Here is a 14602-nt window from a genome sequence, read left to right as displayed (position 1 = left end):
TATTAAGAACAAATAAAGTCACATTACTTTAATATTGTGATACTTGGTTTATATTTCTGACTTCATTTTGCAACAGGTAATCAGTAATCATCATCCAGAAGATTGGGTCTTGGGCGCAGGTGGGCCGATCAATAAACATGTGATGAATTTTCATGAAAAACATTTTTTAAAAATTGAAAAGACACTAAAATTCAAATTCAATCCCACCTCTTCTCCATTAATCTTTAGCTAATAATTCAGCATAGGCTTCCTTATTTAATCATAATTTATGAATATATAAATAAATAAATAAATAAATATGTAATATATATATGCATATATCATACATAAACATAAAAATATATGTGATTTCTAACCAAATATCTCCTCCAAAACATAATTACATTTATCAACATAACTTATGTATTATAACTTATATATTGATTTGTTTTGTCTTGTATAAACATGTACTATTCCCATAATTAATTTAACATGTTATACTAATTTATGTAGGTATGTATTTTCCAGCACCCACTTACCCCTCACCATACATATCTACATATTTACATATATATTAGATATAAACATACATAAACCCACTCTCCTTTCTGCATAAATAAATAAATAAACAATGCCTTCATGCATCTCTGTACCTTGTGAAAATCATGTTTTTGTACATTTATTAACCATAGACTTCAACAGTTTTTTAATGGAAAATGTTGCAACATATTTCATAAATTATTAATGATTAACCAATAATCGATGACGGTTATCAATTAAAGAAGCTGCTTAAAATGTGCATCCCTAAATCCAACAGCCACTTTTACCTGAGTAAAGGTGTCATTCCTTCCTCCACCACTGGGCAGCTGTTGAAGCTGTGTATCTTCCAGGCCTGTAGGGGCGCTGTGCGCAGCACGCCACACTACATTAACCCTCCGCCTACCTTCCCTCGGCTTCTTCTTGGTTGTCACCACATGGACTGCCGGAGGAAGAGATCAACGTGGTTCGCAGAGAGCTGCTCAACGAGGCTGTTGTCATTTTTCAGTCTATGTCTCGTGTAGTTAATTAATCGAAATGACTGAAAGCAAAGCAGAAACGCTTTCTAAGCCGCCCAAAGAGCTGCTGGCTCTGAACCCGAAACAGGAGTCCGAGTTTAAGAAGAAGGTCCAGGAGGCGAAGAAGAACCAAAGCAGCAAGGTGGGTCGAGAGGAAAGTTTGGCCTGAAGCTAACATAAAGCCTCATTAGACGAGGGAGCTTTCACTTTATTATTTTATCTAACAAAATCTGTTCACTCCAAAAGGTAACGGCTGTTTAACTGAACGCTGTAACTCGTCGGATTTTGTGACCAAGCTAATCAGAAATGTGCGCTAGCTTAAATGCTACTGCTAATCCTTTTAGCCACGATGGCTCCGTACTTTAATCTTTACTCACACAATCACACAAGATGGATTATTGTGCATTTAAAGGTCATTTTACAGTTTATAGTAATAAGAAATACAAACGTGGATATCCCACTTATATTTAGTAATAATGCCACAAATATGAGGCTACCTAAAGAAGAGTTGGCAGCATGGTAATGATTGTAAAATAAGTCGTGGTGGTTCTGGGGAATCACAGGTCTTCATAATACAGCACACGAACTTTTATTGGTTGCTTTTCATAAACGATCTTTGTATATGTAAAATTTAAATCAACAGCCCTTTATATGAAGAGGCTACGACAGCACAATCAACTGAAATATAATCAAAATTGCACTTTTTTGTGTGGAATATATCAAATGTATGAAAAACGACATTATAAAGAAGAACTGTAGTGCTGCAGTGATGTCTCGGCCTACAAATCTTCTGATGTAAGAAAACATGTATGTGTGGTACAGACCCAGACTGTCACATCATCATGATTGGACACCCACTAATCATAAATTCATGTCGTAATATCTGTCAAAGTGATCCCAATATGATTTATTTTTCTGACCACATTGTGCAGCCCAACAAAAGCCCCTTTCTATTACAGACATTTTGTCTTGTCATAGTTCTTAAATCCCAGGTATTTACACCAGTATCTCTAAGTATGCCAACTATATCTGTTATTAGATAAATGTATAACTGATTCTTCCCTTGTGTTACAGTGTACAGATGTTAATTTATCATCTTCTTGTTTCCTGTATTTGCGGTTCACAGGGGCTTCGTTTGACTCCTGGGGTGATTTATGTCGGTCATCTGCCGCTCGGGCTGTTTGAGCCTCAGCTCAAAACTTACTTTGAACAGTTTGGTAAAGTCCTGAGGCTGCGGCTGTCCAGGAGTAAAAGGGTAAGAGACCAGAGTGTAACCTGTGTATATTTTTGAATATGCAGTGTTTTATTTTTGTCCACCTTACTGACATTTTATTTGTACACTGATTCTATCAAGTTCTACCTGAACTTACTTCCAAGTTTGAAAAAAATTCTTAAATTTGGTAAGAATTAACAAGATGAGTGATTAAATTTGAAGTTTTCCCTCTAAAGTTTGGCTCAAACTGAAAATGAGCTCAGATGTAACAGTGATCTGAGGTCAGATAACTGAGCCTAAAGTATTCTGGTGCATTAAAGCTTATCACCTGTTCAACCTCTTGGCAGAGCGATAAAACCCATGTTCCAACAAAACACAAGTAAAACTAAAATACATTTTCAGTATAAAACCATTAAATGGAAATAGGTTTAAAATGGAAGTCAGATGAATCAAATGCAGATGTGTGATATTCATCTTTTTTCCTGTCATTGTCCATCTTTTATTACAGACAGGTGGAAGCAAAGGCTACGCGTTTGTAGAGTTTGATTGTGATGAAGTCGCCAAAATTGTTGCAGAGACGATGAACAATTACCTGATGGGGGAGCGACTCATCAAATGTGAGTATTGTTCATGTACAAGTCTGTTAATTAGCCGCATGGCTTTACCCTTTAGTTGGACAATGATACACATCCATTTACTCACTGTGAAAATGGATTAAGATTATGCTCTTGCTTTTCAGGTCATGTGGTTGAACCAGAGAAAGCACACGAGAAGCTGTTTGATGGCTCACAGAGGGGATTTAAAAAGCCCACACATCCTGCTGTAGCACGCTACAACAAGAAACACACACTAGAGCAGATCGCCAAGACGAAAGAGAAACTGGTGCGGAAAGAGTGGAAGCTCCGCAAGAGACTCGCTGAAAAAGGCATCGACTATGACTTCCCTGGATTTGTAAGTCAAGTCAATTTGTATTTATTATACACAGTATATACTATATTACATTACAGATTTGCCTAACAGGGTCACAATTATTTACTTTCTTTTGATGGCATCGTCATGTTTGGTCTATCAAATGTAAAAAAGCTGCGAAAAATTCAGTTTCTCAGAGTCCAAAGTTTCAGAATATAAGTGTCTAGAAAATATTTATACTTTTGTTGCTGGTATTACTGTATGTTAACCTTCAGTTCTTTCTGTGCGTTTCCAGGCTGCCCAAGTGCCTCCGAAGAAATTGTCTGACTCCATCAATGCGTCTACATGTAGTGTAAGTACACTTATGATATTACATTTAGCTTTGGCACATACTGAAAATGACCCCAGGTGTATCAGTGATCTGGGGTCAGATAACTGTGCCGACAGTACTGTGGTGCGTATGCTTATTGCGTGTCATTTAGTGGCTGCGTGATAAAACCCATGCACCGACATCCTGTATCAGCAGAAGAATAAACAAAACAAATCAACATCAGCGCTCTATCTGAATGATCTAATGAGTTCCTCTCTTCGACTTTAGGACACCACACCGGTCTGCACGCCATCCCTCCTGGAGAGGAGGAAGTCGATGGTCGTCGACGATGATGCAGATGATGAAATTGTCCTGAAGATGCCAGCTGTAGAGAAAGATGCAGAGTGCTCCTCAGAGGAGGAAGGTGGTGACAATGAGGAGGATGAGTCGGAGAGTGAGGAGCATTCTGAAGAGGAGGCAGAGGAGAAGTGAAGAACGTTCTTCCCTTTCTTATGGACTGTCGGGAGTACAGATGCATACATCTGGATCATGTATGGACAACTTTGAACTGTGTTCAGAAGTCACAGTGTGTCTGTCAGTATGTGGAAATCACAGTAAAGTTGAAAGAAGGTCTTAGGAAGACTCCACCATAATTGTGGGTGCAACGTTGGTGAGCACTGTGGATGATGCTCGAAACATCACACTGAGCCTGATTTACAGGCAGCAGTTGTGCATGGACTTCTTTGACATGTGGCAAATGTGCATTTCAGTCTTGGAGCAGGCAGTTTCCTTTGCCATAAAGTCTGTTGATACAAAACAGAACATGTTTTTTTTGTTTTCTGATATTAAAGTTTGGTTTAATCGTGCTTTGTAAACTATGATCTATAAAAATAAATAATGATGAAGTACTCTTGAGCTGTCCTTTATGATACGATGAATGTGACATAAAACACCTGCATACACACACCATCAGTGCAGCACTCTCACTTTTTTCTACAGGCATTTTGACGTGTCACGGTAGGAAAAATGATGGCTGAATTCCATTTAGCTGCTTCAGTTTCAGTGCACCTGGATGGCACAGAGCCACCATTTATGTTAATAACACCTGTTCTTTTCTCATAGTAACAAGACAAAATTTCTGCCTATTGGTTAACTTAAGTCGTTTATTGTATAGTAGAGCGTCACGTTAATAGGTTAAAAATATTTATGATTACTCGAAGCTGTATAATGGTTGATTCATTAACATGAACATCATGTGATAATTTTTTCACTAAGTAGAAACTATAAAACCATACAAGTTTTTTCCGATGAGAAACTGGATGCTGTGCATAATGAAAAGTAATTATGTGTGTGAGGACGTTCGTACCTGACAGTCAGCTGTGTTTGTGGGTCTGAGAACAACTTGTTTTTTCACTTATGGAAAAAATAAATATTTCTGAGTTTGTATTACTACTGCAGTATTGTAATTATTAAAATTCTGAGTTTGAATTTCTTCTCCAAAACTACATAGTGCCCCTTTAATGTGTAAAATCAGTGGAGTTACCCTATAAGCAGATATGTTGCCAGAAAATTACTCAGACACTTGTACTGAAGTACTACTGGTATAGGTGGCTTTTCACTTTTACTAACATTTTAACATTTTTACTTTTACTTTCACTCAAGTATGACTTTTAGGTACTTTTACACTGAATAAAAGAACCTTAGTGACTCAGAATTTTAATATTTACAATATAAATGAGATAATAATACAAACTCAGACTTGTTTTTTTTTTTTCTTTAAGTGAATAAACAAGCTGTTCTCACACTCCTTGAAGCTAAAAAGGTGGCAGGGTCCGCCACATATAAACAAAGTAGAACAGTATGAAATTGTTTGTTTGTTTATTCGGTCATGAAAACAAAGAGTTTGTTTTGGCAGAAAAAATATCAGTCAGAGAAGATCTTTCTCTTCTGATTAACACTTCTTCCCCAAAACTAGAGAGTGCACATTTGAGTACATTTAATTTCACATACTTTATTATATTTTGCCTTTGACCTTTAAATCCTCACTCTAAACACTGTGTATGCACCAGTTATAACACAAATCTAAATCCTGAACACATGTAGAATACAAACTACCCCCCACAGACCACACATGTCCAGTAGATGTCGCTAGAAGTCGGGTTTTACCCACCATGCTCCTCACCGACAGGGTTTTTTTTTTTTTTTGTGCATTGCCATGCGACAGTTTTCCAAGTGCCAACATCATCCCTGGATCGACTGCGCATGCGCACGACGATCCCATTCTTGTCCTGCAGGCAGAATTCCGGGTGGAGAGTGTGAGAGAAAGAGAAAGACAGGAGAGGTTTTGAGGCCGTAACACTGTTTATTCACACCGAGGAGCGGGAGCTGTGTGTCCGGACCGGCCGCGGTGTTTCAGCAGGATATGGTGAGCAGAAACACGGAGGATGTGGGGACAGCCCCGCGCCTCCTTGTCACATTTTCTTCCCTTTGTGCTGCTGCCTGTCTGTTAACTGACGTTTCATTGAAAGGAGAGGCTAGGGGCTAGCGTTAGCTTGTATTCCCCCTACACACCTACTCTGTCTGCTACACTGGGAGGAGATGTTTTTGGGGTTTTTTTTAAAGCTTTTTTTTTAAAGACAATAAAGAAAATTAATCCTTCACAGCCACGGGAGGGTGTAATTCATAGAGAGGCGTGTGTTTCATGTTAGCTGAGAGCAGAAAGGAGCTGCTGTCATGGGGGGGCTCCTTCGTTAGGCATTGCTAGCAGTGATGGTCAGCTAGCTGGAGCTAACGATGGAAAAAAAAGAAAGAAGCAGAGGTGTGTGTCTGTGTGTGTTTCTATGTGTGTCTGTGTGTGATAATACAGACACCAAGCAAATGTGTGTGTGTGTCAGGGATGAGAGGCTTGTCAAAGTGAGAGTGGTTCTGGTCCAAACAGAACAAAGAGGATGGTAATGTCAGGGTGCTGTGATCAAACAATATGGCAGAAACAGATCTGTGTGTTTGTTGAGCTTTCATGGCTTTAATTTACCAGTTTAAAGCCTCACAATAGTAATAACAGACAAACAGTGTCGTCACCATACTGAGATGTCTAGCCTCGATACGATACCTGAAAACATATCTATATTTGATACCGATTTCAAAGTGTTTTGATTATTAAAAGATAATTATAAAGAGGCTATTACATGACAACAACATACAACTTGTCTTAGCTTGTGGCTAGAGCCCAACCGATATGCAGCTTTGGGGGCTGATACCGATATTGGGGATTAAAAAATATCTATATCGGCCGTGATACACAAATATTCTGCAGTGATCCCTCAAATGTGGTTATCAACAAACACAAAACAATGTATGGAGGCAGGATATTTTACAGTTTAACAATAAAGGTTATTGTCTAAAATGACATCAGTGAATTGAAATGGTAAACTTTACTTGAAATTCAATAATCTTTATCATCACAAGCAGCGTTTGGTGTGCTGTGTTCTTTAAAACCAAAAACTTTTCATGTTGGCTGATATCAACAACATATACGCTGATACAGATATATCTGTGAGAGGCCAATATGAAAAGGTTTTGTTTTTTTTATGCCAAAAACGTAGCTTGGGGTGATAAATAATTATTAAATCTTGAGTGAAGTTTATGTTTCATGTTTAGGGCAAAATGACAAGCAATCTTAGGGTGCCATAATCAAACATATTACAAAACAAATCTGTGTATTTGTTGAATTGTCATGGCTTAAATATACCAGTTTAAAGTGCCTCACAATATTAATAATAGACCTAACAGTGTTGTCAGGATACTGAAATGTCTAACTTCCATCCACTACCTTAAGAAAATATCAATTTTCAAATAAATAAATTAAAAGATGCACTACTTTGAGTCGGATGCAGCATGTAATCTGCAGAGTAACTAGTAACTCAAGTTATCAAATACATGGAGTAAAAAACATATTTGCCTTGTGGAGCAGAAAATGAAAAATGCTCAAGTGAAGCGCAGCACAAGCACCCCAAAATTGTACTGTAAACCTGGTGCCTACATTACCCACAATGCAACTGTGTCACTGAATGACCTCACTGGAGGCAATTTATCAGATTACGTGCGGCTTCCTCTGGAGCCTAAAAAGGCTTTATACTACTTTTCCCTCCCTAAGACCTGTAAGCATATTTAATGTGTGAAATTGGTTGGAGTTACCTTTTAAGTACAGTACTTGAGTAAATGTACTTAATTACTTTCCATCACTGTACGCATGCACGGCCTTGCAAGGGATGCGGGCTGGAAATTACCTTTCAGCTAGACGCCCTGAGCACATCTGATGCATCTTTCTCCTCAGGTAACACAATCTGTTTTGTCCCCCGCCAAATGAACTAACAAAAAAATACATTTAGCAATTATTACCATAGTCAGCTAGTGCAAAAGGAAACTCCTCACAGAAGTTATTGTTCCAACAGGAGAAAGTATTTCACACATTATGGCGCCAAGAGGGTCATAGTCCAGTGAATCTGGCCCATATCTAGCCGCTCCAAGATTAGCAGGTTTGATTTTCACCTCCCAGAACAAAGGCCCGCATGTGATAGAGGCTGTTGAAGCATTCCTTTCTACTAGATAATCTTGTCACACAAAAAGCCCGGGGTTATTTGAAGCGAAGAAGGCCAGTCAGCATATGATCCAGCCGTTTAGAGCCGGAACAAATAAACACCACAGTGACGTCCTCGTGTCTTGATCACTCGAAGCTCAGCCCCCCTCGGCCCCCAGTGTTTCCACGGCAGTCGCTGGTTGTCAGGCTGAGCAGGCTGTCAGAGAAAGGGGGTGTGTGTTTGGGTGGTGAGTTCATCCAGAGCTGTGATTCAACGGTCTTGTCGTCTTGTTTTTGATTGTTGATTTCCCTAAAAATGGTGATTCCGGTTTGATTTTTTTTGAAAGCAGCACTGTCTATAACTCTCATCAGTGGCTGTTGTGTGTGGCTTTGCATAATTAACATCCTCAACGCTCTATTTGGAAGTCCCCTGAAGTTTTGGGGACTTACTTACACTATGACCAAAAGTATCCACCCAAACATTAGACCCATATGTGATTATTTATGGATGTGCTGCTTTAAATGTCTCAGCTGTTCCGGTAAGATTTTGCACCCTGGCTCCAGAGATTTGCTCTGATTCAGCTACAAGAGCGTTAGTGAAGTCGGGTCCGGATGTTGGGTGATAAGGCCTGGCTCACAGTCAGCGACCCAGTTCAGCCCGAAGGTGTTGGATGGGATTGAGGTCAGGGCTCTGTACAGACCAATCAATTTATTAAATAACAAACTGGGAAGACCTTTACTTAAATGGAGCTGACCTTGTGCATAGTGGGTTCTTATCGATTTTAGATCATGATCGATCTTTAAGGACGTCCACAATCAACTATTCAGGTAAATCATAGAGATTGCTGTATTTAAGTCCTCTCACTTCTGGTTTCAAACTTGACATAATCTCATTGACTAGCAGATCCAAGCTCGTACAATAAGGTAGCCAACTTGATACTGATTGGACGAATTACTTCACAAGCTCCTCCTTGGGTAATATGTTGTAAACAATTAGGTGTGCCACGATTCTCGAAATCCTCGATTTGACTTTCGAGTTAAGGTCACATTTCAGTTCACTTACAGCAATGTTGGCTTTGCCATTGTTGGACAATCACATCATTGTTTTTATGATCTGATAACTGCCATTTATTTTCATAGTTATCTTGAAAATAAGTAGAGATTTCTTACAAGACAGGTCCAGCTGATCCAAGATGCTGCAGCCAGTGTTGTAACAAGAACTGAAATACTATTACTTCCATAAATCAGTCAACTTCTCAGGTCCTGCTTACTTATCAGATCTCTTGCCACAGTATGAACCTAAATTTTCTTTTATATCACATTTATTTATAAGTTTGTCTCATTGTCTTTATTGTTTTTATTCTGTGTGCTGCTGATTGTTTGTTTGTGTGCCTGTCTTTTTTCTGTCTGCTGTTGCTGCCTGCTTTTATTGTTCCTATAGGTTTTTTTCTTGTGGTTTCACCTGTGTAATCTGTGATGCACTTTGGGCTGCCTTTGGATATGATATGTGGTATATAAATACATTTCCCTTGCCTTGTCTTTATCCTGGTGGCTTTTTGCAGGTTCGGCAACTTCAAATTATTCTTACCAAAAATAAACACATCAATAAAGGATGTCTAAGAAATAAAATAAACCCAGCATTTCCGATGCTTTAAGAGTAACCTCCGGCAGTGACTACTAACAAAATGTAAGGTTATTAATTCATTTAGTGTATAATGGAGACGTTAAGTCGGATAAAATGATGCCAGGCTGCCAGCCCGACTGGATCCACCAGTCAGCCTTCTCTTTACTGAGAGATTTTGTGCCCTGTGGTAGTGAAAGTGAGGTTTATTGATTGTGCAATCAACAGTAACTTCATAACAATAGGCTAAAGCAAGTTTAATGTGAGTTTTTTCAGTTTAATATATTTGGGTTTTGAAGTGTTGGTTGGACAAAATAAGCAATTTAAAGCAATCATCGTGGGCTCGTTTCACTTCTGTTCACTGATTGATTTTTTGCAAAAATATTCAGCAGTTTTATCTGCAGTTGTTGGAGGCCTCCTGACTTTTGTCTAAAATATCCTTTGAGGACAGGAGGTGTCCATTTGTTTATTGTCATAAAGTGTACAACACTGGGTTAACTTTTTTATTAACCAAACCACTCTCATTTTACCTAAAGATAAAAAACAGGGGATGTACCAGGAGGAATCAGTAGTAATGCTATTAAATTAAGAGATTTGATGATTCATTGACTCTGTTCTGTTGTCTTTTCTGCTCCTCTAGGGCTCTCCAGGGCAGATCCCGGGACAAAACATGGAGCTCTAAGCTAGCCGCCTCTCCATCCCTCTCCATTTGCTGCCTTGCACGCCGCTCGCCAAAACCACCTCTTCTACCCCTGCTGTAGCGGTTTGGCTCAGACTCCTCGAAGAGACGACGAGAGGAAAAAAAAAAACCCAAGTGGGAGGGAGTAGTAAACTTTCCCCAGCTGCTGTCCAGACACACACATGCTGCATTGCTGCCATTCCCCAAGCCCTGCTCCATCCATCCCTAGGGCACGGCCACTAGCTTGCTAGCGAGCTAACGCTTCACACAAAGACGAGGCCTGTCCTCAGGGATAAAAATACAAGCAGACTGTGTACACTTGCCTCTTTTTTTTTCCTTCCCTTTTCCGGGTCACCCAGCCACTCACTCATTAACTGGGGCTCCTTTTGTTTAGCTGTCATACCCGCTGCTTTGAGCAGTGGAGGATTGCTAGTAGGCAGTCAGTCAGTCAGTCATTCATTCATCCAGGCAGACTGAGGAAGCCTGAGGAGTTGGTTATCAGAGGCCAGGATGACAGAGCCAAGCATGGAGAACAGCCTGGCCCTGGTCCTGCAGAAGGACGTGGGCCGACGGCTGCAGGTGGGTCAGGAGATCATTGATTACATTTTGGACAAGGACAAGTCCCACGACCTGGAGCAGGATCAGACAGCACTGGACAAGATGGTGGATGGAATCGCCAGCTCATGGGTCAACTCCAGCAACTTCAAGGTAAACTCCACTGACGAAGCAGTTACCTATAGGTATCATGGGATAGTATTAAGTGTGGCCAACACTGTTGGCACTCGTCAGCTCTTTTCAGTCGACTGAGCCTGTTGAGTCCGCTGCCGAGCCTGTTGGTGAGAGACATCCCTCTGATTGGCTGTTCAGCTAAGCGAATCAGCGCACGAAAAGAGAAACGGATAAAGAAAGGGAAAGCCCCTTGAACCTGTTGCTGTAGTATCCTGATTTCTGTCACCTCCACCAGCGCCATTTGCATCGTTTCATCTGACTTTTTCTCGATTAGAAGTGGCTGTATTAGCAAGAGTGTTGCTGCTTTTTGTCCTCCTGTTTCAATTTTTGAATGATGAATACAGACTACTGCCACCTGGTGGTACGGAGAGTTATATCTTCCCACGCAGGCGCAGGATCTACGAGCTAGCTGGCCGTCGGTTGTACTCTTTGCGGTGTGTTCAAGTACAACTTTTTGGCCAAGGCACAGGTTTTTTGGTGTTGGTGTGGTGTGTCTGGGTCCTAAATGATAACTAAATAGCTTTATGGTTCCCCACTTAAATCCTTCTTTAGACAAAAGCACATTACTGCACTTGGGCATTTCTGCGTGGGCTTTTTATTTTCAGTTAACAGCTCATTTTCCACCCGCTGATATTTTCTGTCAGTTGTGGACTCATAAATGTAAGAGGTTGTGTTTTGCATGCTTTAAGTGTTGTTCTGCCTTTAGTTCATTCGGAAATGTCTGTTACGGCTCATTCAACTGTGAGTTATGCTCATGTTGGCGATAAAGAGTGCGGAGCAACTTCACGGCTATCTGATTTTTAAAGGCTATCAGTCATTTAGATATGGTCTGTTTTCAAATGTACAAACAGAGCTGAACATTGAAAGTTTCCCTCACTCGTATAATTCTCCCTATAATGATTATAATACTGGTCTTTGAGTCAAAACGAGCAAATAGATAAAAGAGCTACACTACAGTGAAAGCTTGTTGCGGAGTTCTCTGTTTCTTCATTGTACAGCCACATAATGGCCTTTTTCTATTTTGTTTAATGAGGAATTTCCAGTTTTTCTTACTGTTCGCTCTGCAGTAAAGCGAAAGTGTTCTCAGGCCCGTAACATTATTGTTTTCCCTCACCAAAGAGCTGGCTTACATTCTTCTCCTGTGATTGATTGTGCTTTATTTTGGAGTTCAATCTGGGGCACAATTTTATCTGACCCTGAATTGTGATTACATCAGCAGTTCTCTCAGTGCCCAACCACGGGTTGCTTTCTCTGCCATGAATGTAAGAACACATTGTTTACTAAAGCTCCGATTTCATGTTGGGATATGCTGCTTTTGCTCTGTGTGGGCCTAAAAATGTCAGAGATATCTGCCCGAACAAAGCCAAGCCTGCCCTCCATGCCCTACATACAGTATCTCCGCGAGGTCGTGGAAAGCTTTTAGTTGTGTTTGTGTCTCTGCAGTCGTAGTGCTGTGATGCCACAGTATGTTGTGCCGGGGACAGTAGTTTTTATGTGCTGCAAATTACCATGTGTGTTTCACTGCTCTGTTTTTCTGGCACATGCCTGAGAGAGAGAGAGAAATGGTGAGGCCAGAGAGACCAGAGAGGGACACGGAGCAGAGGCTTAATTGGATCTGGCCTGGTTACAGCCTCTGGTACTGGAAGGCCCAAGTGGGCAGAAATGGGGCTTCACAAAGAGGAGTCAATACTTTTGGTAGCAGACAAACCTCCCTACATTGTGCCAAAGAAAAGTATGGCCTCATTTTGGGTCTTTTCTTTTAAAATTATCTTTAAAAAATGCATCATGTCGTCTTAAATGTTGTAAGGACTGCTTAAAGGCCCCCTACCTATTGTAGAACGTGAGGCTTCGATGTCGTTTTGATTATATAAATCCTGTGAAAGTACCGAAATGCTCAGTTTTCAGAAAAATTCACCAGTCTGTATTCAGATACAGTGCCTTCAAATGAGCGGTCGGGACTTCTGTAAGATTGTGATGTCACAACTGTACAGTCGCTGCCCTCAGCCACGCCCCTTGTACAGCCAGCCAGTCCTCATCAATACAAACATATATGTATGGGTTTGAAAGCAGCTTATTACAACCCATGTTTACGTGTTGTCTTATGCTGGGATCTCTAGTGGTTTTTATGTAATCGATAGATTATCTGTTAATCACTAATAATATATGAAACATGTTTGTCATTTTTCCTTTAGAAAACTGTTTTAACCACTAATTTGATCCATGTTTGATGCAAAATTAGAGTAGTAGTAGGAAAAATGAGGACAACTGGCTCAACATGATCCAACCCACATTGAGGCTAATAAATAGCTAACATTTGATAATATCAGTCTCTATAGAATATCTTTTTCTATTTTTTTTAAATTTCAAATTGCTTGTATTTTAATTAAATACATATTTGTTTTAACCTGCAATGAATTATTTAGATTAGAATATTATTATTAAGAAGGTTCGAGAACATAACAGCTCTCTCTTTGTGTTTCTGATGTCTTTTCTTGGAGCTATAAATCTTGTGAAGGCTGAAGTGATTCGCACTGTCAACCTGTGAAAAGCAGGTGATGACATTTCCTCGTTTTAAGCTCTGATAGTGCTGATAGAAAAACTACTCGTGTAGTGTTGTTAGGCCAAACAGTATCCTCGGCACAGGCTGAGCTGATCACTTGGCAACTAATGTGGAAACTATTTAGTTTGAGAGAAAGAGAGAGAGAGAGGGTGATGGATTCATTCACCATAAATGGAGCTTTGGGTGGATGCCTCTAATACCAAGCAACTGTTTAAAGACAGAGCTTTACAGTGTTTTACACTCTCCTGACCTAAACTTCAGTGTCGACCCTTCCGTCATTCAGGGTGTTTTCTTTGCTGCACATACCTCTTGTGTTTGGATAACAAACGTGAGGTTGTGCTGCTGATGAGCTGACAGGTCAAGTGTAGGTGAAAACTTTGTGCAGAAGAACAGAATCGTAGTGTGTTCTTCGTTGTGTATCCGTGACTGGATGGAGGTTGATATCATGTCAAGTAGGGCTGCAAATATTTTGATTATCGATTAATATGCCAGTTGTTCCCAAGATTAAATGATTAATCGTTTGGTCTGTCAAAAAATTAATGCTCATCACAATTCCCCGTCTTCAAATTGCTTCTTTTGTCCAACCAACAGTCCAAAACCCAGCAACTCTTCATTTGCGGTCATAAAGGACAAAGAAAATCAGCAATTTCTCACATTTGAGAAGCTGGAACCAGTAAATGTTGAACATTTTTGAGTATAGGGCTACACAACAACTCAGAGTATTATTATCAGCAACATTTATTATTAAATAGCAACATGTCCATATCGCAAAAGCTGCAATTTTTTGTTCTCCAGATGTAAGAAAACAGTCAAAACAAATGTCACATGATCATGATTTTTATAGTTTTTAAAATATTTTATTAAATATTTTATTTTTCCTTGTGAAAGATAAAATAGTTTTTGCAGCAACGCTGGTGTTCACTGTGCCTCTGTGCCACAAACAAACACAGTGGTGGACATTTTGCATTTGC

The 14602-nt window shown here is 39.8% G+C and overlaps 2 protein-coding genes across 2 annotated transcripts in view; both read left to right on the top strand.

Moving 5' to 3' along the window:
* Positions 1 to 934: 934 nt before the first annotated feature.
* nifk (nucleolar protein interacting with the FHA domain of MKI67) lies at positions 935 to 4374 on the top strand. Its single transcript, XM_084361576.1, has 6 exons — positions 935 to 1176; positions 2161 to 2289; positions 2756 to 2864; positions 2987 to 3198; positions 3452 to 3508; positions 3755 to 4374. Exons 1-6 carry the CDS (start codon positions 1054 to 1056, stop codon positions 3956 to 3958), a joined length of 834 nt encoding a protein of 277 aa, XP_084217702.1. The 5' UTR covers positions 935 to 1053; the 3' UTR covers positions 3959 to 4374.
* A 1372-nt stretch (positions 4375 to 5746) lies between these two features.
* The window catches only part of clasp1a (cytoplasmic linker associated protein 1a), an 89785-nt gene continuing 80929 nt past the window's right edge, over positions 5747 to 14602 (top strand). The window contains exons 1-2 of the mRNA XM_084363029.1: positions 5747 to 5891; positions 10304 to 11050. Of these exons, the coding sequence (XP_084219155.1) occupies positions 10853 to 11050 (198 nt within the window). The 5' untranslated portion in view covers positions 5747 to 5891; positions 10304 to 10852. The remainder of the gene's footprint in view (positions 5892 to 10303; positions 11051 to 14602) is intronic.

The sequence above is a fragment of the Pagrus pagrus genome, assembly GCF_965226575.1.
Source record: "Pagrus pagrus genome assembly, chromosome: 9".
In the NCBI taxonomy this organism is placed as follows: Eukaryota; Metazoa; Chordata; class Actinopteri; order Spariformes; family Sparidae; genus Pagrus; species Pagrus pagrus.
The sequence above is the reverse complement of the archived record's forward strand: the minus strand, read 5'-3'. Positions and strand labels throughout refer to the sequence as shown.

Coding starts and splice junctions, on each gene's coding strand:
- nifk (XM_084361576.1), top strand. CDS start 1,054: ATGACTGAAAGCAAAGCAGAAACGCTTTCTAAGCCGCCCAAAGAGCTG. Junction 2,290..2,755: donor GGCTGTCCAGGAGTAAAAGG/GTAAGAGACCAG, acceptor CTTTTATTACAG/ACAGGTGGAAGCAAAGGCTA. Junction 2,865..2,986: donor GGGGGAGCGACTCATCAAAT/GTGAGTATTGTT, acceptor CTTGCTTTTCAG/GTCATGTGGTTGAACCAGAG.